The sequence below is a fragment of the Lepidochelys olivacea genome, assembly GCF_965140295.1.
Source record: "Lepidochelys olivacea isolate rLepOli2 genome assembly, chromosome: 10".
In the NCBI taxonomy this organism is placed as follows: Eukaryota; Metazoa; Chordata; order Testudines; family Cheloniidae; genus Lepidochelys; species Lepidochelys olivacea.
In genome coordinates, this window is record NC_140420.1 from 66,370,653 (window position 1) to 66,394,787 (window position 24,135).

The 24,135-nt window shown below is 39.4% G+C and overlaps 1 protein-coding gene across 2 annotated transcripts in view; it reads left to right on the forward strand.

Moving 5' to 3' along the window:
• The window catches only part of TRPM7 (transient receptor potential cation channel subfamily M member 7), a 122,565-nt gene that overhangs the window by 52,882 nt on the left and 45,548 nt on the right, over nucleotides 1-24,135 (forward strand). For both annotated transcript variants that reach the window (XM_084640587.1, XM_084640588.1), the window contains exons 7-20: nucleotides 1,593-1,764; nucleotides 5,420-5,594; nucleotides 6,724-6,847; nucleotides 7,723-7,795; nucleotides 10,536-10,636; nucleotides 11,378-11,512; nucleotides 13,085-13,138; nucleotides 18,320-18,460; nucleotides 18,868-19,002; nucleotides 19,796-20,076; nucleotides 21,352-21,580; nucleotides 22,854-23,009; nucleotides 23,116-23,259; nucleotides 23,915-24,043. In XM_084640587.1, the coding sequence (XP_084496713.1) occupies nucleotides 1,593-1,764; nucleotides 5,420-5,594; nucleotides 6,724-6,847; nucleotides 7,723-7,795; nucleotides 10,536-10,636; nucleotides 11,378-11,512; nucleotides 13,085-13,138; nucleotides 18,320-18,460; nucleotides 18,868-19,002; nucleotides 19,796-20,076; nucleotides 21,352-21,580; nucleotides 22,854-23,009; nucleotides 23,116-23,259; nucleotides 23,915-24,043 (2,049 nt within the window). The remainder of the gene's footprint in view (nucleotides 1-1,592; nucleotides 1,765-5,419; nucleotides 5,595-6,723; nucleotides 6,848-7,722; nucleotides 7,796-10,535; nucleotides 10,637-11,377; nucleotides 11,513-13,084; nucleotides 13,139-18,319; nucleotides 18,461-18,867; nucleotides 19,003-19,795; nucleotides 20,077-21,351; nucleotides 21,581-22,853; nucleotides 23,010-23,115; nucleotides 23,260-23,914; nucleotides 24,044-24,135) is intronic.

The window sequence follows — 24,135 nt, forward strand, 5'->3', positions numbered from 1 at the left end:
GTAGACTGTTGTACACTTGTATGTCCCCAAAGAGCAGGTTAGAGTAGACACAGAATTTCCAGAAAACTTACTCTGTGATCTGAGAACAAGCATAAGAAATTATAGGTCTATGGAAAAGTTTCCAAAAAGTTACAAAACCTGACATTACCGTAGTGGGGAGATCTTCAAAATAGCAAAGAGATAAAGGAGCACAAGTCCCATAGACAGTAAATGAAATGTGTGTTCCTAAACTCTTTAGAGGGATATTCAAGTGTCTAGGGATTTAGGGTTGGATTCTGCATTCTTTTAATTTAGGGAGCAAAGTGGACTTAAAGCAGTGGGAAATGGCCAGTGGCAATGGCCAGCCCTTTCCGCGTGTGGGAACTCTCTACTAGCAGAGGTGGCTCTTCTGTCTCCTGTGCTAGCTGCCCATCTCACACTTCGTGCAGGGGAGCAAGGTGAGAAATACACATAGCAAAGCAGAGCTCCCCTTTGCCTGATCCTCTCCCTGGCATAAACTAGAGCTGCTTCCTTGCAGCTCAACTTGGGCCACAGCCATGCAGCTCAGGATTCAGGGAGGGAGCCACTCCGTGATTAGAGCTCTCTACCCACTCCATTGCCTGAATAGAGTTTTGGCAGGTTGGAGAATGAGTTACGCAGAATGAAAGTTCTTTCTCTCCCTTCATAACTGCATAGTCACCACTGCACTATTGTAACTTTAACTAGAAAGTCAGACGTTATGTAAACTACTTCTTAAAATTGTCCTCTCCATCTTGAGACTCAACTCTGAAAAGGATATTTCAAGTTGTCTGCAGCTATAACACAGAGAGCTTGGTAGATGTCTTCATGGATTCAGGCATATACTTTTTGCTGTCTGTTTTGTTCTTATCTGCAGTCAGGGTTTTAATTTGCTAGAGGCCCCCTCTTTATAGCACTTTAGAGCAGAATTACTGTGTTGTACAGTAACCTGCTTTCCTGCAAAAATGCAGCCTATAGGCAGAGCTGCTGGGTGAAGACGTGTGCTGACAGGTGTCCTTCAAGGTCTGCTCACTTGGCGCCCTAGGCAGTCGCCTAGTCTGCCTAGTGCTTGCACTGGCCCTGCCCGACAGACCCCCTGGAACTCCTACGCCTACCCAACCCCCCCTGTTCCCCGTCCCCTGGCCGCCCCTCCAGAACCTCCACCCCCTTTAACCGCTCCTTGCTCCTTATCCAACCCCTCCTCCCAGCCCCAGCCTGGCCCCCTTACCATGCTGCTCAGGGCAGCGTGTATGGATGCCGCATGGCCTGCTGGAGCTCGCAGCCCCACCCCCTTATCATGCCGCTGAAAGCGGCAGGAGCTGCAGAGCTGCCCAGGAGCGGTCCAGAGCGCTGGCAGCGCGGCATGCTGAGGCTCTGCGAGAGCAGGGAAGGCCGGGGAGGGACCTGGGGAGCCATAACAATTTTCAACAACCGGTTCTAAAACTGGTTCAAAATTTAACAACTGGTTCGCACGAACCAGTGCGAACCGGCTCTAGCTCACCACAGCCTTTAACTTTTAACCAGACCAAATAGCCAAAATTGTGGTGATCAGACTGGCACTTGGCAAATCATGCCTGTTGTATGTTGTTTTTTAGGTTGTTGCTCCATATCAAACTCTGTTAAATCCTCTAAGCAAACTAAATGTCCTAAATAATCTCCATTCCCATTTCATATTGGTGGATGATGGAACAGTTGGAAAGTATGGAGCAGAAGTTAACTTGCGAAGAGAACTGGAAAAAACTATCAATTTGCAGCGGATCCATGCAAGTAAGTGATCATAATGTCTTGGCAATGACTAATGTTGCTCTGTTCTATTGAAAATATTACGCGCACACACACACACACACAAACTATGCTTTAAAAAAACCCCACATTATTAAGGTTGTGAAGTGAAGCTCTCACAAGTTAGGAAATGGCAGAATCCAGGTTGCCTTACTACTGTAATGTCTCTTTCTTGTGTGTTTTTTTCCTGACAGCTCTGTTTTAAACTAAATCAACATAAAGTAGAACCTCAGTTACGAACACATCAGGAATGGAGGTTGTTCATACCTCTGAAATGTTCATAACTCTGAACAAAACGTTATGGTTGTTCTTTCAAAAGTTTACAACTGAATATTGACTTAATACAGCTTTGAAACTTACTATGCAGAAGAAAAATACTGCTTTCCTTTTTTTTTTTTTTTAGTAGTTTACGTTTAACACAGTGCTGTACTGCATTTGCTTTTTTTCCTCTGCTGTTGCCTGATTGCGTACTTCTGGTTCCAAGTGAGGTGTGTGGTTGACTGGTCAGTTTGTAACTCCGGTGTTTGTAACTCCAAGGTTCTACTGTATTCATATAGTAAACATCCCAGTAGCTAGGTCAACATACAGTATTCATAAATTAAAATATTTCCAGATCTGTAACAAAAAAACCTGCTAATTTTTGGTGTCCAGTTTGAGGCATTTTAGGACCTGATTTTTCAGAATACTTAACATTATACTCTACTTTTATATGTTGAAAGCACAATCCCCACTGACTTCACTTGTAGTTGTGAGTGCCCTGCCTTCTGCAAATCAGACTGCAGCATCTCAAGTCATGCATCTAGAAAATTAGAAACACACCATCACACACAAAGCCCATCCCTGCAAAATTTCAAGTCTCCAAAGCATGGGGACATTAAAGTGTCTTAAAAAAAAGGCTGCTAGAAATGGCTGAACTCTTTTGGCTGAAATACCCTCTTCTCTCTCTCTCCCCCTCCCCCGGCCCCCCAAATCATCATTCTGGGGTGGACACCTGGCATAGAATATTTTAGCCAAAGAGTTGAAGTTAGTCAAAGGTGTAAGAAACGGCCAACAAGGTTGCCCAACAATTCCCTTTATGAGCCCCTAATAGGTGGTGCTGCCAGTTCCATGTATAATGAAACATCTGAGGCTAAGCTTCCCTCTTTCAGTTTTCCTAAAAATTTATCCTACTTCACAGCCATTACTGTGTCTGACAAATTGATCTAACTGAACCAAAGTGGACACAAGATCCCTCTCGAAGGAAACTTAAAGGTGCAAGCAAAACCGATATAACCAGTTTTAAACTGTGTCCACCCAGGAATACGGACCAGTTTAACAAAACTGGTTTTTAAACTGATCTAAGTTAAACTGGTGCAACCTCTGTGTGTAAACAAGCCCTGAATTTAAGACACTTTCAGGAACCCAGTTGCCCATGGAAAATCCATGTCTTGGCTTTTCTGGACATCACTTCAGCTGCTGACTTGAACCCTAGGCACTGCTTATGGATTCTTACTGACCCTGCTGCAGCTAGGAGGCTTCTTTCGTGGCCCACTGGGGCTGGCACTAGCCACCAGCCAGTTCTAGAATTGGCAGTGTAGCATCACTAGATCTAGCCAGGATGTATCACCTAAGGTTTTGGAGTGAGTAGGTCGTACGTCTGGCCCCGCAAGTACTGGTAGCCCTCACTAATCTGATTAGCCATTTTCTCTGAAGCTAATCACTTGTAGTTTCATGATAGGGGATGACTGGGAAATTTGAATTAAGGGTCACTGCTATTTAGGGGAAGGAACCCCAGGCATTTTGTGCTGATCTGCATTCTCCTGTATTAAATTAACATAAAGGTATCTGTCCTTTAAGAATATTTCTCTAGTTAGTGCCTCATATTTAAGGCTAAGATTTAGTCATGGGTATTTTTACTAAAAGTCATGGACAGGTCATGGGCAATAAACAAAAATTCACAGCCCCTGACCTGTCCATGACCTGTACTATAAATACTCCTGACTAAATCTTAGGTGCAGAAGTCATGGAAGTTTCGGAAAGTCATGTCATCTGTGACTTCCGTGAAGACTCGCAGCCTTACTCGTAATCCTTAGTCACATGAAGACTGATCTGCACCTGTCAGCTATATACTTTTTTCCCCTTCCTGTAGAAACTGTGTTTTGTAGCTTTGCAAAAAAAATCAATAAACAAAAATTGATATTGTGTTTCTTTAAAAATATTTTGTCTAGTAGTTGAAGAGAGATCCCCATGTGAGGGCTCATGTTGTTATAAAACACTCCCATTTTCTATATTTATGGTTATAGATCTATCAAAGTAATAAAGTTATGATTCTTGAATTCCATTGAGTTTATATGATTTCTTAGCAATAGGAGTATGTTCTCCACACATATACTCTTATTTGAGACTGTGAGAATGTCTGCTAATCAGCATTTTAATTTTTGTCCATTTCAGTATTTTTCTGATTAAGTAGTTAGCAAAGGTTTATAATGTATTTTATATGACTGATTATAAAATTATTTCAAACTGGAAGCAGTGATCTCCTCAGACTGTGTAACTGAGGACTTCTATTGTTTTTCCGACAGAGGCAATCTGTCCTCATTTGATTTTATGGGGATCTCATCTATATGTGTCCAGCTTTAATGTAATTTTTCTTGGATACAACTCCAGAGTGCCTTACCATAACTTCCAACAGCTGTCTTTTGTTGGATATTCTGATAAAAACTATTTGTGCTATGTAGCCTAGTTCATTTAACAATTTTAGAGTATTGGAATGCAAAAAAAAGTAACTGTTTACTACCTGAATGTTTTTAAAGACTGAAATGTAGCCAACAAATTTGTTGTTGTAGAGGATAATTCCATTCTGTCCCCCTCCTTGCCATCCTGTTTACTAATTTACAAAACTAACAGTTTTTGATATACAGTAGTGTGACAAGTTGGCCACATAAACTAGTTTTGTTGGCAAAAATTCCCTGATTTTATTTCAAGTTGCCTGGTAACTAGAGTAGAATATTTAAAAATGAGAGTCAAGAATCGGAAAGAGAAGTAGCGAGTGTCAGTGACCCGCAAAACACCATTGATAATGAAACCATTACTGATAAGAATGTACTTGAAGGCCCTGAAAATGTTATTCTAGTTTTTGACATCTTTCCCTCTCTGAAGAATTCCAGACAGTTTTCACATCATGCTATATTCCTTTATATATATTTTAAAAGATTAGTAACGTGAATACAGGCACTATTCACGTTACTAATCTTTTAAAAATTAGCTTGTTACAAAGTATGCATTTTTTTCATAGTGACAATGTGCTTTTGTGAGGCAGAAAAGGATTATGGTTCATCTTCTAATCTTATTGTTTTAACAAGTGGTATAAAATACCGTGAAGCAAGACTGGGCGTTAATATGATGTGTTCATGCACTGTGTAAGTTGTTGGCTGTATATTCACATACAAATATCGTAATGATCTCAACTGCTGTAGCAAAGCAATTATATGTGAGATGTAGTAACGTTTTCATGTTACTTGAAGACCTGAAGTAAACTTAGAAAAGCTTGCATCACAGCACATTGGTAAAGCTTGGATCAAAGAACATGATTTTTTTTTTTTTTAAAGGAAGTTTAATTTTGACTTCAATACTGATTTGATGTTTTTTTACCTTTTTGTAGGAATTGGACAGGGTGTCCCTGTGGTAGCACTGATATTTGAAGGTGGTCCCAATGTTATCCTCACAGTTTTGGAATACCTTCAAGAAAGTCCTCCAGTGCCAGTAGTAGTATGTGAGGGAACTGGGAGAGCTGCAGACATACTGGCATATGTTCACAAGCAAACAGAAGAGGGAGGGTAAGCCTACATACGATTAATACTTTGACTAATAGTGCTAGACTTGTTTGAGAGCACTTCCCATTAACAAACTGGTGTAGGAGCCTCATGTTCATGAAAGTCAGAGCAATGACTTAAATCATGCACTCTGGCCAAACTTCCCACACAGCTGTATCAGTAAACCTCAGTCCTGAGCTGCCACACTGTTTTGCTTCTAGATTCCTCCTGAGCAGAGACTGCCAGTCATGCCAGATTTTGTAAATTGTGTGGTGCTTTTGTAATGCTTCCAAGGGACAGTAGGATGAAGTCCCCAAACTCATTTTTGCTTGTGACTGAAATCAGAATTGAACCAGAATTCTCAGAGACACAAGACTAATGTAGTCCCACTATGTTACCAAGCTACCTGAAAATACCACTTGAAAGTATTTTAGTTGTCAGACCGTTTCATTTAATGAGCTGTATGTACAGTAAGAGCTTGACTGAAAAGAGAGAGGAAATGATTCTGTATGAACTGTTTGAAAACAAATTCACCTTAAGACTATTCTGATGGTGTGTGATGTGGCTGCCCACTTGTTCCATACAGGAAAAACAATGCATTTGTGCTCCATGCGCCTCACTGGCTTCCAGTTAGTTTTCAGGTATACATAAAGCATTAAATATGTAGGGTCCTATTTGTCAGAGACTGCCTTTCCTATTGTGATTCTGAGGCAGTAGAGATGAGATGAGGAGCTAAAACTAAGAGCATGCTAGTTTTAATTGTGAAGGAGATGGGAGGCAGGACATATTCAGAGAGAGGGAGTTCAATTTTTGAGTTCACTTTGGTCCCGTTGATCTGCCAAAGCCCAGATTTTATCACCAGGTCATGCTACACAACCTAGCTGTTCTCTTAGGATTTTACTGGAGGTTATTGGGTGGTGGAGGTGCTAAGCTGGTTTCGGAGACTGTGGGAAAAGTCTGTTTGTATGGCCCTTAGGAAGAAGGGGTACTTACTTGAGTTTTGGACAGTTGTTATAATTATATTGGTAAAGCTCTTACATGTACCCAGAGCTTTTGGATAGGCATGTCTTAGACCATTTGAAATATATATTTATTGACAAGCTTACAGTTCATGTATAACAATATGGGCTTTTGGTTGTTTTTGTAATCTTAGAAATATTCCTGATGGAGCAGAACCTGAAATCATTTCAACCATCAAAAAGACATTTAATTTCGGTCAGAGTGAGGCAGTTCATCTGTTTCAGACGTTGTTGGAATGTATGAAAAAAAAAGAACTTGTAAGTGGATTTCAGCATAGGAAGCCTTTTATTTCAAGCATGTGCACTTGTAAGATCTAATTTTAGATTCATCTCAGATTGTTTGGATCAGTCAGGGTCCATCTTTATGGGATGGAATCTGAACAACTAGGGAAGATAGAATGACCCCAAATAAAAGTCAAACTCCAATTTTCTTGTTCATTTTTTAATACCTTTGGTCAAGTGATTCTGCTTACTGTGATTACATATGATGATCAATGATGGTTTTGTAACCAGACGTGTAGAAGAGCTCGGTGTAAGCTTGATAGCTTTCTCTTTAATCAACACAAAATGGTGTAATAAAAGATATTTTACAATATAAAATGAACCCAAGATGTTGTAATTAAAGAAGTATATTGTTGCTACATAGAGGCCCAAAAACTGAAATAATTTTTTAATGTTACTTGGTCAGTATTATGGTAAAATGTTTAGTCTTAGTGGCCATGATTCAGGAAAGTATTCCCTAATCAGCAGGGTAATTGAGCACATTCTTAATTTTAAGCACAAACATAAAGTGCTATTGAAGTCAATGGAATTTAGGTGTTTTGCTTATGGGGTGGTGTTTTGAAAACTGCTTAGCTGCTTTACTAATTAAGATGGATGTAAGTACATACTTAAGTATGTTTCTGAATGAGGGCAATAGCATCCCATACGCTAATCCCAATCTTGTATCAGTATTTAAACACATGAGCTAACAAAGTTCTCATAAACTCAAACTGATTTTAGATTTTTATGTTCTTTATGGTGAAAGGCTTATCCCTTGTGCTACAAAATATAGAGGAGATACTGTTTTTAAAAGTGAGATGGAATACTTATTTCAATATTATGCATTTTGTTTGTTTTTTTTAATAAAACAGATTACCGTATTCCATATTGGGTCAGATGAACATCAAGATATTGATGTTGCAATACTTACAGCGCTGCTAAAAGGTGAGGTTTTAAATTTAAAGGCATTTAATAACCCCAAAATTGCACTTTAGTGATATGAGGGAAAATGTAACTGTTTATATAGTACAAAGAAAAGGAGTACTTGTGGCACCTTAGAGACTAACCAATTTATTTGAGCATAAGCTTTCGTGAACTACAGCTCACTTCATCGGATGCATACTGTGGAAAATACAGAAGATGTTTGTTTTTATACACACAAATCATGAAAAAATGGGTGTTTATCACTACAAAAGGTTTTGTCTCCCCCCACCCCACTCTCCTGCTGGTAATAGCTTATGTAAAGTGATCACTCTCCTTACAATGTGTATGATAATCAAGGTGGGCCATTTCCAGCACAAATCCAGGGTTTAACAAGAACGTGGGGGGGAGGGGTAGGAAAACAAGGGGAAATAGGTGACCTTGCATAATGACTTAGCCACTCCCAGTCTCTATTCAAGCCTAAGTTAATTGTATCCAATTTACAAGTTAATTCCAATTCAGCAGTCTCTCGCTGGAGTCTGGATTTGAAGTTTTTCTGTTGTAATATCACAACTTTCATGTTTGTAATCGTGTGACCAGAGAGATTGAAGTGTTCTCCGACTGGTTTATGAATGTTACAATTCTTGACATCTGATTTGTGTCCATTTATTCTTTTACGTAGAGACTGTCCAGTTTGACCAATGTACATGGCAGAGGGGAATTGCTGGCACATGATGGCATATATCACATTGGGAGATGTGCAGGTGAACAAGCCTCTGATAGTGTGGCTGATGTTAATTGGCCCTGTGATGGTGTCCCCTGAATAGATATGTGGGCACAGTTGGCAATGGGCTTTGTAGCAAGGACAGGTTCCTGGGTTAGTGGTTCTGTTGTGTGGTATGTGGTTGCTGGTGAGTATTTGCTTCAGGTTGGGGGGCTGTCTGTAGGCAAGGACTAGCTTATCTCCCAAGATTTGTGAGAGTGTTGGGTCATCCTTCAGGATAGGTTGTAGATCCTTGATAATGCATTGGAGGGGTTTTAGTTGGGGGCTGAAGGTGACGGCTAGTGGCATTCTGTTATTTTCTTTGTTAGGCCTGTTCTGTAGTAGGTGACTTCTGGGAACTCTTCTGGCTCTATCAATCTGTTTCTTCACTTCCACAGGTGGGTATTGTAGTTGTAAGAATGCTTGATAGAGATCTTGTAAGTGTTTGTCTCTGTCTGAGGGGTTGGAGCAAATGCGGTTGTATCGCAGAGCTTGGCTGTAGACAATGGATCGTGTGGTGTGGTCAGGGTGAAAGCTGGAGGCATGTAGGTAGGAATAGCGGTCAGTAGGTTTCCGGTATAGGGTGGTGTTTATGTGACCATTGTTTATTAGCACTGTAGTGTCCAGGAAGTGGATCTCTTGTGTGGACTGGACCAGGCTGAGGTTGATGGTGGGATGGAAATTGTTGAAATCATGGTGGAATTCCTCAAGAGCGTCTTTTCCATGGGTCCAGATGATGAAGATGTCATCAATATAGCGCAAGTAGAGGAGGGGTGCTAGGGGACGAGAGCTGAGGAAGCGTTGTTCTAAGTCAGCCATAAAAATGTTGGCATACTGTGGGGCCATGCGGGTACCTATAGCAGTGCCGCTGATTTGAAGGTATACCAACTGTTTGAAGGTTGAAGGTTTTTTGAAGGTTTTGAAGGATTTGAAGGTTGCCAGCTGTGCCCACATATCTATTCAGGGGACACCATCATAGGGCCTAATAACATCAGCCACACTATCAGAGGCTCGTTCACCTGCACATCTCCCAATGTGATATATGCCATCATGTGCCAGCAATGCCCCTCTGCCATATACATTGGTCAAACTGGACAGTCTCTACGTAAAAGAATAAATGGACACAAATCAGATGTCAAGAATTAGAACATTCATAAACCAGTCGGAGAACACTTCGGTCTCTCTGGTCACACGATTACAGACATGAAAGTTGCGATATTACAACAGAAAAACTTCAAATCCAGACTCCAGCGAGAGGCTGCTGAATTGGAATTCATTTGCAAATTGGATACAATTAACTTAGGCTTGAATAGAGACTGGGAGTGGCTAAGTCATTATGCAAGGTCACCTATTTCCCCTTGTTTTCCTACCCCTCCCCCCCACGTTCTTGTTAAACCCTGGATTTGTGCTGGAAATGGCCCACCTTGATTATCATACACATTGTAAGGAGAGTGGTCACTTTACATAAGCTATTACCAGCAGGAGAGTGGGGTGCGGGGAGAGAAAACCTTTTGTAGTGATAAACACCCATTTTTTCATGATTTGTGTGTATAAAAACAAACATCTTCTGTATTTTCCACAGTATGCATCCGATGAAGTGAGCTGTAGCTCATGAAAGCTTATGCTCAAATAAATTGGTTAGTCTCTAAGGTGCCACAAGTCCTCCTTTTCTTTTTGCGAATACAGTCTAACACGGCTGCTACTCTGAAACCTGTCATATAGTACAGTGATATTTATGTATTTTTTGTTTAAATTTTTCCAAAGTGAGTAATTGTTCTGTTACAGCTACTTACTTATGACATGGATATATGGTGTTAAGTAATAAAAACAATGTATTCTAATTTTATGTGTTTCCTTTGGGGTAAAAATATTTGTTTCAAACAGATTTTGGGTGTCTTAATGTGTAATATCCCACCTTAAAATTTGAAAACTTCTGAAATAAGGCTTCATTTTATGAGCAACTTAAATTATAAATATACATTCTTTGTTTGTTTGATTTAGGTACAAATGCTTCTGCATTTGACCAGCTTGTCCTTACACTGGCGTGGGACAGAGTTGATATTGCCAAAAATCATGTTTTTGTTTATGGACAACAGTGGCTGGTATGTAAATATTCTAGATTAAACATAGTGGTACTTTATAGGACAGAAGCTAAATTATTTCAAAAAATGAACCTTTTGATTCTGTAGAAATAGTAGAATATTGACATTTTTAGGAGAGCAATTTCTGGACATTTAGCTACTTCGTTTCTTTACTTATCTAAAATTATTGGATTTTTTTTTAATGTGCTAAATGTTCCAAGTACCAGGGGAAAAATATTCAGTACAAAAGATTAAAACTTAACTCTCTTATTTATCATGAGCTGTAACATCTAAAGATACCTCAACTCATTAGCTTCTTCTGCTTTCATATTACATGATCTCATAAAGCTCTTTAAAAAGAAGCCAGTGGAACAGATTCTGGTCGTCAATTGGAAGAAACATACATTGGGTATTAAACAGCGGCGTCTTTCTTTTCTTTTGTTGTCTGTGGCTGGTAAATTGGCTTGGGTACTAAGGTTCAGATTTTGGTTTTCCATTAATAAAACAACCTTACAGTACTTCGCAGTCAAACCACAGGGACATTGTTGGAACTAATGGCAGTTCTGACCTTGTTTGTTTTTCGAAACAACTTGTCAAAAGTTGTTAAATACCCTCTCACTATTTCCTTGCTTACCTTACCTTAAATGAGACTGTTTTAATTTAGTTCTGCTGGATAAGTAGAGGTACATTTACCTCAGTAATAGCCTTTGAATAAGTAATTCATTTACCACTCTCCCCTCCCCTTCCCCCCATCCCCGTCAGGTTGGATCCCTGGAACAGGCTATGTTAGATGCCCTTGTGATGGATCGAGTTGCATTTGTGAAACTTCTTATTGAAAATGGAGTAAGCATGCACAAGTTCCTTACAATTCCCAGGCTGGAAGAGCTTTACAACACAGTAAGTTAATGACAATTGTAGAGCATTTTATATACTGTATTCAATTTATAAAGTCACAGCTGTAAACTTGTCATAATTAGAAAAATTTGTAAAAATAGCTGTTAGAAAATTCTTGGTTTGTATGCCTACTTATTTTTAAAGATGACCTAAAACATTGTTTTGATGGGCATTTATTCCTTATATTTAACTACTTTACTAGGTGATCATACTAACAGTAGGTGCAACATATAACCATATATTTCTATGGTGATCCATTATAAAAGAACTAAAGTTTTAGGCATGCACTGAAGGAGATAAGAACACTCTGAGTGTCAGCATTTGACAACTAATCTGTACAAGAAGCCTCGAAACTCACTGGTTATCAAAGTTGCATGCAGGAGTCCCTGTGACCCAAGATGAGGTGTTCATGGAGGACAGCCATCTAATGAAAGAAACAATGTTTTATGCTTTTTAGCAGTTAATGTGCTTTACATCTTCAGAGTATTTTTACAAACACTATGGTAACTATATGACAGTTACTTTTGGCTCTTTCAAGGGAAATTAGAGGGTATAAATAATTTGAATTTTGTTTTAGAAAGCACAAAAATAATCTTTTTCTGTAAGTGAGTGTCTAGTGATTAAAGCAAAGGATTAGGAACTAGGAGACCAGGTTCTGTACCCAATTCTGTAAATAGTTTAACTTTGTCCAAAAAAAAAAAAAAAAAAATTGTCTCTACCCAGTTTCCTCATCTGTAAAATGTGAGCAATATTTATCTTTATAAACCACTCTCAAAGTAAAAGATACTATATAAAGGCAATATACTATTGCCATATGTAAATAAATAGTTAACGATTAATATTTGTTAAAGTGTTTAAATATTTAATATATAGCATTTCACACTTTTAAGTGAATTGTACAGAGATGATTTCACACACTGCTGATGTACAACCACTTCTGGGATGGACCATGGCAAATGTTCTAACAGCAACGCTATACAGCAGTTTGGGAAATGAAGACTGTTGTATCAAAGTAAAAACTACTTTTACTTAGTAACTTACCACATGACAAATTCTTTACTCAATTATTTTCATTTTTAAATTCTGTAAACATGAATGGAATTGATTTCTGTGGTTTAAAAGAGCTAAAAAGTAAAATTATACATAAATTTTTGCAATAATCCATACATTGATGAGTGGTGGTCCATACTGTGGATGTGAGACAAGAGCTAGTACATTGACCTGCGCTCGCTTGCTCTCTCTCTCTCTCACTCACACTTTCTTGCGCTCTCTCTCTCACTCACACTTTCTTGCGCTCTCTCTCTCAGGGTTACAAAATCAGAAAGGAAAACCAGAAACAAAGGGCAAATGCTTAGCACATAGTATTGCTAGATGGTGGACTATTTGTATCTGATGGTTGCTAACAGTTTAGAGAGAGAACTTCTTTCATTAAGGTCAATATGCAAATTTTTTTTTTTTTTTTTTGCTTTTGCTTCCATGTTTTCATGTCCGTCTTGCATATTTAAGATCACTTATAATTTAACTGTCCAAAATTCTGTCTTGTCTTGTCTTTTTTTCCTCTGTGTGTGTGTAAAGAAACAAGGCCCAACTAACCCAACACTCTTTCACCTTGTTCGGGATGTCAAACAGGTATGCTTTAAACTTGTATCAAACAACTGTGAAATAAGATGTTTTGCTAGCAGTTTGTCTTAGTGTTTTAGACTGTTAGGTTTATTTTAATATCAACAACAGTTAGCCAATCCTAATTTTATTAATTACCTATGTGTATCTTAAACCCAGATTTTGAAAGAGCATGCAGTCAGGTGGGATGGGAGAATTGATTCTGAGAAGTAGATGATATTACTGTGGCCACACTGAAAGCATTTTCACAACAGTTTCAGAAGGATGATTTGTGGTGATAAGTTAGTAGGTGTGTACCTATAATTAAAGATCAAGGGTAAAATTTTCAAAAGCGCTTTAAGTAAAAATCAGTGGGATAATAAAATTTTAGTCCAAGCAAAACTCCAGATCCACAGGCCTTATGCCATGTGATCATTGATTTAAGACTCGACTGCCATTACAGCAACAGTAGTGGCTGAAATGGTATTCTAGAGCAATATGCAAAGGGAAATGGATGAGGATCATCCTAGTCAGCTACCTTCTTCAGCCATCTCCTTGTTTAAGAGTCTTGTGAAAGAGTCTTGAGCCTGATGAAAGAGGAAACTGAACTAGGATTAGTTTTTGTTCTGTAAGATTCTGTTCCCAAAAGAGAAGATACTAGTACTACAAACTGTTAGTTTCCATTTGCAGTAAGCACCATCTTTAGAGTGTTTTGGGCAAAAGAAGACTGACTGTTCCTAGTCTGTTACCCTTTTAGTGTCCAATTTTTCTTCCCTCAGAGATTGAATTACAGCAATAGTTAAATAAGGCCCAGTCTTGTAAAAACTCTGGGAAGAACTCCATTGATCTTAGTAAGAGCTCTGCTTGCAGAGTCACTGTGGATTGGATCAGTAGTAAAGCTAGTATCCAAGGAGCTTGTTCTATGAGGCAGAGCTCCCATTCTTCTTGTCAGATGTGGAGCTTGCCAATGTCATTTGCAGCAGCCTCATCAGTGGAGCGCAGAGCCCTCAGACCACCATCAAATCTGGTCAGAGGACAGTTGTCAGTGATGTGTGACATTGTCTGTCTTTGGCCACAGCTGCAGGTGGGATCCTCTTATTGGCCCCAGGTATGAAATCTGGCTGCACATTGACCCAGGTCTTTTGAAATCAGTTCAGAAGAACCCAGGAGTGGCATGGAGAAGAGTTTCTGATGTCAGCTGCAGTCCACTGGTTGGATCATTAGTTTTGCAGAGAAATCTGGACAGGGTAAATGGGCCCACACTGGTGCCTCAACAACAAGTGCACTCTTGGATGGTCAAAGAGATCTCTGCATAGTGGTAGGCTCAGGTTTGCCCTCATCTTCTCAACCATTCTGGCCATAGCCAGATGAATGTGTGCGGGAGTGACGATGCTTAACACGGGGAGCCATGGTACTGTTGTGGGTCAAATCATCCCAGTTACAATGCACGTGGTGGAGTGTAGTTGTGTGTCAGCCAACTTGATGTGAGACTGATTGAGCCAGACCGGAGCATTGTATTATGGTACAAAGTAACAGAAGGCTAAAACAGATAATTGAAGCATTTGAGCATTTGCTCACAGTGAAGTGCCAGCCAATTTGCTTGGAAGGTTGTTATGCTACCTCACCTTCGTCATGTTTTGCTCAGATGGTTAGGATAAGTGAGAGATCTATGTAGGATTACTCCTAGGTAGACTGGGTGGGATTTGTGTTTTCAAGTGGTGTCCATTGAGAAAGATATTTGGTTCTGGGACTGCTCTGGTGTTGTAAAGATGGAACATACTGAAAAGTGTCTTGGTCACACATGGAGGATAGGTCCATCAATAGCGTCCTTAGCCTCTGTTTGCCAGAAGCTGGGAATGGGCAATGGGATGGATCACTTGATTACCTGTTCTGTTCATTCCCTCTGAAGCACCTGGCATTGGCTACTGTCTGAAGACAGGATACTGGGCTAGATCGACCGTCAGTCTGACTGAGCATGGCTGTTCTTTTGTCCATGGTTGTAAATGCCAACCACTACAGTGATTGGCAATCTTAATCAAGTCAGTGTTTAGGGCGTATTCAAGTTCTGGCAACTGCTTGGACACCTAAGGCAAATGCCATCTGGTATGTGAACTTGCAGGACTGGGTAAACAGAAGATTGTTTGTATACAAGTTGAAAAGTATCGGGGCCAGCACAGAACCTTGGGGTAGACTGTTGGTTTGTCTTTTTCAAGCACTGTCTCTGTCTTCCATATACACTTGGAAACGTCTGTTGCGGATTAGAAGGTCAACAATGTTGACTACCCATGCTAGGAGTGCTCTTGACAATTTGACTAAGAGTACCATGTGCCAGACTGTGTCATATACTGCTTTCAGGTGCAGAAATACAACTCCCATCTTCAGTTGTTGTTTTTTTTAAAACTGTTTTCAGTGAATGTTGTCAAAGCTAGCATTTGATCGCAGGTGCTCTTCACCCTCTGAAAGCCTGCTTGCCAAATTCTGAGGATTGACTCACTCTTCCGCGCAACTCCCCAGAAGTGAAGACACTCCAGCTCTGTGAATGTCACAGACGACAGGGATATAGTTCAGTATCTTGCATCATTGTGGGTCTTTCCCCAGTTTCAGGAGAACAGTGACTTTTGACATTTGCCATGTCTTCATAAGTTACTCTTTGTTGACCATTTGTGTGAAGAACTGTGCCAGCCACTGATGAAGCACCTTGGTACTCATGTTTAGGAGCTCTGGCAGTATGTTGTCATAACCAGCAGCAGTGCTGCTCTTGATATCAGAATTTTGTCTAACTCTGTGCTGTGGACGACTCTGTGTTGCTGAGTGATGTTACTCCGATGGGACTGATGCTATTTGTCATGGACTTGTTTGACACATTCACCAGATGGCTAGCAGCTTGGTTTGGTGTGACAGGTGGTTCAGCTTAGGGCTGCTGATCTGCACCAAGATGACCAATCAAATTCCAGCATTTCCCATTTGAGTGAGTGACATTTACATTCCAAATCATCTCTTTCCGTTGTGGCCGTCTGGCAGCATCCAGTGACCTGATTAGCTGATCAGGATTCACAATGACTGAGCAGTTTAGCACATTCAGCATCAGGGCATGGCATGTAGACTGGATGGTGGCCACCTAGTATGGACATGCAGGCGGCTTTGAAGATGTCTTTTTGGAGTCGACCGAAAGCTTTGTTGACCAGGATGCTGTGTGATGGTATGGTGATGACGCTTTTTACTAGAGCATCTGTGTACTTCTTCCAGTCTGCCTTCCTGGAGTTCTATTTCTATTTGTTAAAGGATCTAATGATTGGGAGTTGTGGATGTGCCAATGTGGATAATGAAAGGTTTGTGTTGGCTATGTGGGAGGTCTTCCAAGACCAGACATGATACATGTTGGGAGTGACTATCCACAGACGATACCCAGTTCAAATCAGGAAAATCTTCATGAGACCATCTGACTGAGTGGAAGGTGCCTCCCTGCTTTGCATCATGAATGAGGGCAAGATCATTGTTAGATGCCCACTCCACCAGTTAGTCTTCATTAGCATCTGATACCGGGTATCCCCAGTCAGGATGGTGGCTGTTGAAGTCCCCTACTTAGACACCTGGGAGTGCTAGTCTTGGCAGAACTTGCTGGTCCCAGTTAACATTCACTGGCTTGTAAACATTTTGCGATTTGGAAACCTCCCACCTGAATCATATCATAGTTACTAGCAGATGTAAATGGAGCTGCATCTGAGGTGTTTCACTGGATATAAATGGTGTGGCTGTGTTTGGCGTGTGGGGTGTGGCACAGCAGGTCAAAACTGATAATCTTGAAGCACCTTGCATCTTGCAGTGGCGATGTGCATCTCTTGTAGGCAGATGATGTCAATGTGGTGACAGGATAAATAGCTGATAATGCTGCGTTTGGCTGCTGACAATCCCTCGACACTGAGCTGCAATACTCTCCAGGCTAGCCCAATGTCTCAAATGTTAGGGAAGGGGAGGAGGAATTGCAACAGGAAAGTTGGTTTACAGGTGACAGAGATTCAGCCCTAGAAAGGACTTTGAATGCAGTCCACTGATTGGATCATTAGTTTCCCCGTTATGAACTGGGTACTCATGGGATGTGCAATGAGAATTCTGATCTGTTGCCCCCAGAATTCCCACTGAAGTTAAAAGATGTTTCACTGTGAGGTAAGGGTCTTCCATAGCCTTAACTTAATCCATGGAGTCTCATTAGAAGTATAGCTTGGCCAACACACTTGGTATCCCTAATGTAGTGTAAATGAGGGGCTTGAGAACTAGCATAACAATAAGATAAAGGCACTGATCTTTTGGGGCAAGTCCTACTTATCCTTATCCTTCCCTCATATGCATAATCTCTAGCAATTTTGAAGACTCTAGGCAGTGAAACCAATGTAGTGGGGAAGCAGAAGGGCCTAACACAGGATTTCTAATTGGTTGGGCAAGGTCATGACTAGGAGATTAGTATATTATGTATTCCTATTCCACCCTAGTTCACAGCCTGCTGAGGGAAGGAGAGACTAGAGCAGCACTCCAGGAATCTTCCACTTCAAGCCATAGAGGGGCAGAAAAGATACCATCACCCATATTCATCCCCAACACCTTCTCTTCTAACCTCACCCCCACACAAAAAAACAACCAAAAACAAATGTTAAGGAAACTTCCATGGGAAAATACTTTGTGTTCAAGTTCCAGAATTTGGAAGAAAATTGCTGATTATTATGAGGAATATAAATGGATTCTAGACAACTTTAAAGATGTGAGATACACTCGTAATGCAAAGGCTTATTGAAGCAAACAGATGATGCTGCTGTTTGGATCCTCTGGGCAAGAAAAAATAGAGCCATTCTAGCATACTCCTGTCCTTCCAAGGTCTGCAGTTGTCAGTCATGTGTCATTGTCACACAGCTTGAAATGTTTGAATCTAAGCTGCTTGAATCTAAAAAATATCTTTCTGTTTAACTAAAATAGGTTAATAGCACTTGAGTTACAAAACCAAAAAATACATACAACCTCCAGATGGAAAATTACTGTACCTGACAAAGTAGAATCTACTCTGCTTTGAAATAGTTTTATATATTAAACCTCAAACAGGCGTTTAGAATGAAAGCTTAACTCACTCATTATCTAGAATTGACATACATGTGAAAGTGCTGTAAATAAGTTTAACTATGTTGTAATATATCTGCAACGCTAAGAGCAGTTTTATATTTCTAGGGAAACCTTCCTCCAGGATATAAAATCAACCTGATTGATGTAGGGCTTGTTATTGAATATTTGATGGGAGGAACCTACAGATGCACCTATACGCGAAAACGCTTTAGAGTCATATACAACAGTCTCAGTGGGAACAGTCGGGTATGTGGAGTTTGATAAGCTTAAAATGCTTTACATTTAGGAAAACATGTTTTTAAAAATGTCTAAACACCAACAACAGTTGACTGCTTGTGAAAATTATAGCCCAGTCTTGTAAATCTTTGTTACAGGACTGAAGCCATTAAGGGCAATGGGATTAGCTGTATGATTAAGAATTACTCATGTGAAAAATATTTTACTATTTAAGATTTTAGCTATCATATGGAGATCAAATTTATAATCCATGATAACCATTTCAGTTACATAATTTTTCAATTAAATAGTCGTACAGTCGGCTTTGTATAGCTGTCTCATATAGTGTTTTTATCCAAATGTGTTAAGAAACTTAAAAACAACATTTAGCATCTTTTTTTTTCTCTTCTTTTTTTTATATTTTTTTTTACTGCCAGCGGTCTGGGCGTAATCCTTCAAATAATACTCCTCAACTGCGTAAAAGCCATGAGTCTTTTGGTAACAGGGCAGATAAAAAAGAGAAAATGCGACATAATCATTTCATCAAAACTGCACAGCCTTACAAACCAAAGGTATGTTTGTGTCATAAGATTTCACCATTTTTTGATTGTAAATTCTTCAAGGTAAGAACCTAGAGTGAAATCCTGGCCCTACTGAAATTTGTGGCAAAATATAGTCAATAGATCCTCTGACTTCATACTTTTCTGTAAAATGCTTAGCCCATTGCAAGGGCTATATAAATAATGCATTTATTTTATTTTAAATATTATTTATAAGCAGTGGTATTTAAGGGCAAAAAAAACTCATCCTTGGTGTAACATCACTGAACGCAGTTACATCAGGGATGAATCTGTCCCATTGAAACTACCTGCATTAGTAAAGGTAGCAGGATTTGGCTCTAGGTTAGTAAAAAAACTGTTACCAATGACAGGTTTCAGAGTAGCAGCTGAGTTAGTCTGTATCCGCAAAAGGAAAAGGAGTACTTGTGGCACCTTAGAGACTATCAAATATCCGATGAAGTGAGCTGTAGCTCACGAAAGCTTATGCTCAAATAAATTTGTTAGTCTCTAAGGTGCCACAAGTACTCCTTTTCTTGTTACCAAAGAGTTTCTTTATCCTACTTTAGGAATCTTTTAGTTCATTGCTGCTTTGTCCAATAATTTGCAAAACATATGGGCAATGTGTCCCAGATGTGAGCATGAATTAGCAAGATTTAACTTGAGTTTTAAAAGGAAAACCCAGCTTATAAATATGTTAGAGCACCAATCACCATTTCTAGCTGTGTATCACTGTCAACAGTACTTTAAATCTAAATTTGTTCTGATCAAATGTAATTTTCTAACCTTTCCTTTGTTTTTTTTAAAGATTGATATAAGTGCAGAAGAAGGAAAAAAGAAAAGAACCAAAGATGAAGTCGTAGATATTGATGATCCTGAAACTAGACGCTTTCCTTATCCTCTTAATGAGCTCTTACTTTGGGCAGTGTTAATGAAAAGACAGAAAATGGCCCTTTTCTTCTGGCAGCATGGTGAAGAGTCCATGGCTAAAGCCTTAGTTGCCTGCAAGGTGTATCGTTCAATGGCATATGAGGCAAAACAAAGTGACCTTGTTGATGATACCTCTGAAGAACTGAAACAGTACTCCAAGTAATCTACTTTTCATCTTGTTAAATCTTTCTTATAAGCCTTCTTATAGCACTAGCAAAGTAGACATGAATAGAAAACATCTTTCCCCTTTCTGCTACTTGTTTACTTAGCATGCTTGAAGAAAAAGAATCTTCTCAAAGTTATTAGATTGTATTCTAATACAAGCTGCATATCAGCGCATTACTTATATTACTGTTGGCAAACCCGGTGTTTATATTAAAAGAACTTTGAGCACCTTGACAGAGATGCTTTTACCCTAAACTTATTGTATTACATATGTAGTCGTCATACATTTTAAAGAAAGCCGTACGGTGTGTGAATTAGTGTTCATTAGATAATGTAAGCACACCTATCAGATGACAGGGCAGATTGAAATTCCAACAATGCCCAGTATAGCCCATCGTCTTGCACTCGCAAGAATTTGATCATATGGGATATAGTCCCTTGATCTAGGAATTACCATGACACTGGATGCTCTGTTCACCTCTGGGGGATCCTCCTTGTGACTGCATCTGGAGTTTAGCTTCACTCAGGTCTGATGCCCCCTTCTGCACACCCTGCCATCTGTCTCACTCCCTGTGACTCAGAGTACTCTGTGGCTTGGCTTTCCAGCCAGGTCATTAAAGTTTTCCCCTTCTTGGATATCTAAGACTTTCCATACCAGTGGTCTAAGGCAGTCTTCTTGTGCATTGCCCTGATGGTACCACTTCCCCCAGTGGCTGGTAGGGGAACCAAGGCCCTTCCACTACTCCGAGTTCCAGTCCAGGGACCCTATACCTGGCTACTGCAGTCTGCTTTCCCTCAGACCTCTTTGTGTTTCTCAGGACTCCTTCCTACAGCTTCTGCCTGCTCCTCTCTGGATGTCCCAGCTTAAACTCCCTCTTCCCAGAGAGTAACTGCAGATTACTGAACTCAGTAGCCTCGACCACACCTCCCTGCTCCCAAGGAGTGACTGCAAATTATCTCCCTGAACCCCCTTTTCTGCTGCCAACTTCTTGTCTTTATCCTACCCCTGCTTGTTCCTTCTTAGCTGGGTGCTATCATTCAGGGAATTATTTAGGCCACATCTGAGGGGAATTAGGTGGCCTAACTGGTTAGTTGGCCTCTTAGCCTCACTAACCACTTCCAGGATGGTGTGAATTGAACACCCCAGCACATATCCCAGTTGTTGCAGTGGAAGAAGGGAACTCCTCAAAATCCCTGATATTGTGTATGAAAGAAGAAACTCTCCAGAACCTAAAATAGGTATTTTTGTTTTTTTTTTCCTTTTTCTAGTGAGTTTGGACAACTTGCAGTTGAACTACTAGAACAGTCCTTCCGACAAGATGAAACCATGGCTATGAAGTTATTAACCTATGAGCTGAAAAACTGGAGTAATTCAACCTGCCTTAAGCTAGCCGTGTCTTCAAGACTCCGCCCGTTTGTAGCTCATACTTGTACCCAGATGTTGTTATCTGATATGTGGATGGGAAGACTAAACATGAGGAAAAATTCATGGTACAAGGTAAACATCCTTACAATTGACTGTTAGTGTTAATCCTGCCTGCCATTCTTATTTATTGTGTTTATGCTGAAGTGGAAGAAAAGTGTGTTGTAAAGAAAGTACTATTCCTATAAAACTTTTATCACTGTAACCCTTATTTACCTTAATAAATGTTGTGAAACTGTTCTACTGTAACTTTTTTAACTTAATCAAATCTGGACATGTTGTTATAAACTCTTCTTTTGATGCTCTATTATCTTTTTAAATAAGGTACAGAAATGTAGAAGGCAGAAAACAGGCAAGTAGCCCTTAATCAGAGGCATATGTAGATTACTGTGAATACTAATCCACTACTAAAAATATAGTGGTGAAAAAAATTAACAACAGAAAATCCACTGTAAGAATACAATTTCATATGCTTCTGCCTTCTACAGGCAGTAAGTAAAACTTCATGTAGAAATAAGCTTTTTGCTTTCATTTCGGAGGCCCAAGATGAACAAATGGAGGGCATACAGTGGAACACTGGCACACAAATCTGCAGGATCAGGTGGTGTAAGTTTTCAGAATAGTGCACTAAAATAAGTCATGCAGCTCTAATTAACAATTGCAAGAGTGCATATCTATTATGGACATCATACTGAAAATTTATTCCATTATTTGGAGTAACAAAGGGGAAATCACCCAAAAAAGTGCGACTTTCATACAAAACCTCTACAAGCATCATCTACTATGTGACCTACTCAAATCTTACATGCCAACTTATCTGTTTACCTCTCTTGCCTTGTAATGGACTAACTTCAATAAACAGCTATTTTATCTAGTACTTTTTATACATGTTTCAGGCATCATGATTTTTCTACCGTGACTAGAAAAACTGACTCATGTATAGTTAACCATGCCCTGTCTCTAAGACTTCAGCCATGTTCTTGCCAAAGTTGGGGAAGAAGAAATGACCTATGAATTCAGTTAAGCTGTAGCTCTGTTGTTTAATCTTAGAATACATTCTGTCCAGTGATGTTTAGTTTTGGAACCCACTGATTTCTTTTTTTTTTCCTCAAGAATTTCATGGAACATTCTTTATATGCTCACACTTGGCCTGTAAGTTACATGTATAAATAACAAAAAATCTCTCTCCACCCCCATTTTTTTCTACCAACTACCTGACAAGGACAATTCGGATTATAAAATTCTATTTTTACAGGGGATAGTCTGTGTACCAATATGTCTGACATTTTAATATGCTGACGTTAAGTGGAAGTACACCTTTAAAATTGCTCATCTTCAATTCTTGTAGGTGATACTGAGCATCTTACTACCCCCTGCCATACTAATGCTGGAATATAAAACCAAGGCAGAAATGTCCCATATTCCACAGTCTCAAGATGCACACCAGATGACAATGGAAGACAGTGAAAACAACTTCCAGAATATAGCAGAAGAGATACCCATGGTAACATAAAACAAAAAACAAAAACCCAAAGAACAAAGAAGTATTTCTATACATAAGTTCAGTTACATATACAGTTCTATACATATATCTATCCTTTTTATGTTAGGAAGTATTTAAAGAAGTAAGGGTCTTGGACAGTACTGAAGGAAAACATGACATGGAGATGCCAACAAAACCTAAACGACTTCCAATTACACGAAAGTTTTATGCATTCTATCATGCGCCAATTGTGAAGTTCTGGTTCAATACGGTGAGTTTTTGAAGAACGCTATGTAAAATGACATGCTCAAGACCTCTTTTCAAAAGTAGTTCATATTTATGGCTGGTTCTTTGACCAGCATACAGTTGTTACAAATAGCAGCAGAGTTTAACTGCTCTTGTCCTTCTAAAACTATCTTCCTAAGAAATGAGAATCACTGGAGTCTTAGAAGCTGGCTGGTGCATGCACAGTGTGCAAAATATATCATATTTACTCTTCACCCTATTTGTCCTGATATGTCCTCCTCCTGCAAGGTAACTCAGGATGAATACTTAGCACTCAGATTTATTTTATTTTGGTGTATTATTTTGCCTCATCCAGTTTAGCAGACGGTACATAATTAGGCAAAGTTGTGCGTAATTTATTTTAGATAATTTACATAAATTTCTATTTAACATCCTAAATTATTGGAGGTTATTGTTACTTTTTTCTTTTGCTCTTGTGGGATATATAAAGCCAATATACAATATTTTTCCCATTTACTGGCATTTACTACCCTTGTCCCCGTAAGCAAGTACTGTTATCCTACTTACTGTTTTGGTGCACACTATATCCGATCAGATTATCAAAAATAATCCACATCCATTTGAAAATAAATTGTGTAACTACATAAAGGTAACATTTTTGCTTACTTGCTTTTTTTTAGTTGGCATACTTAGGATTTCTGATGCTTTACACATTTGTAGTCCTTGTAAAAATGGAAGAAATACCATCAGTTCAAGAATGGATTGTTATAGCTTATATTTTTACATCAGCTATTGAGAAGATTCGTGAGGTATGTTTGTAATCTCAGTTGTGTTCTAAATTACTTCACTAATGTCAAGTAGAGCAGTATGCTTTAAATGGTCTTTATCAAAAGATAATGTA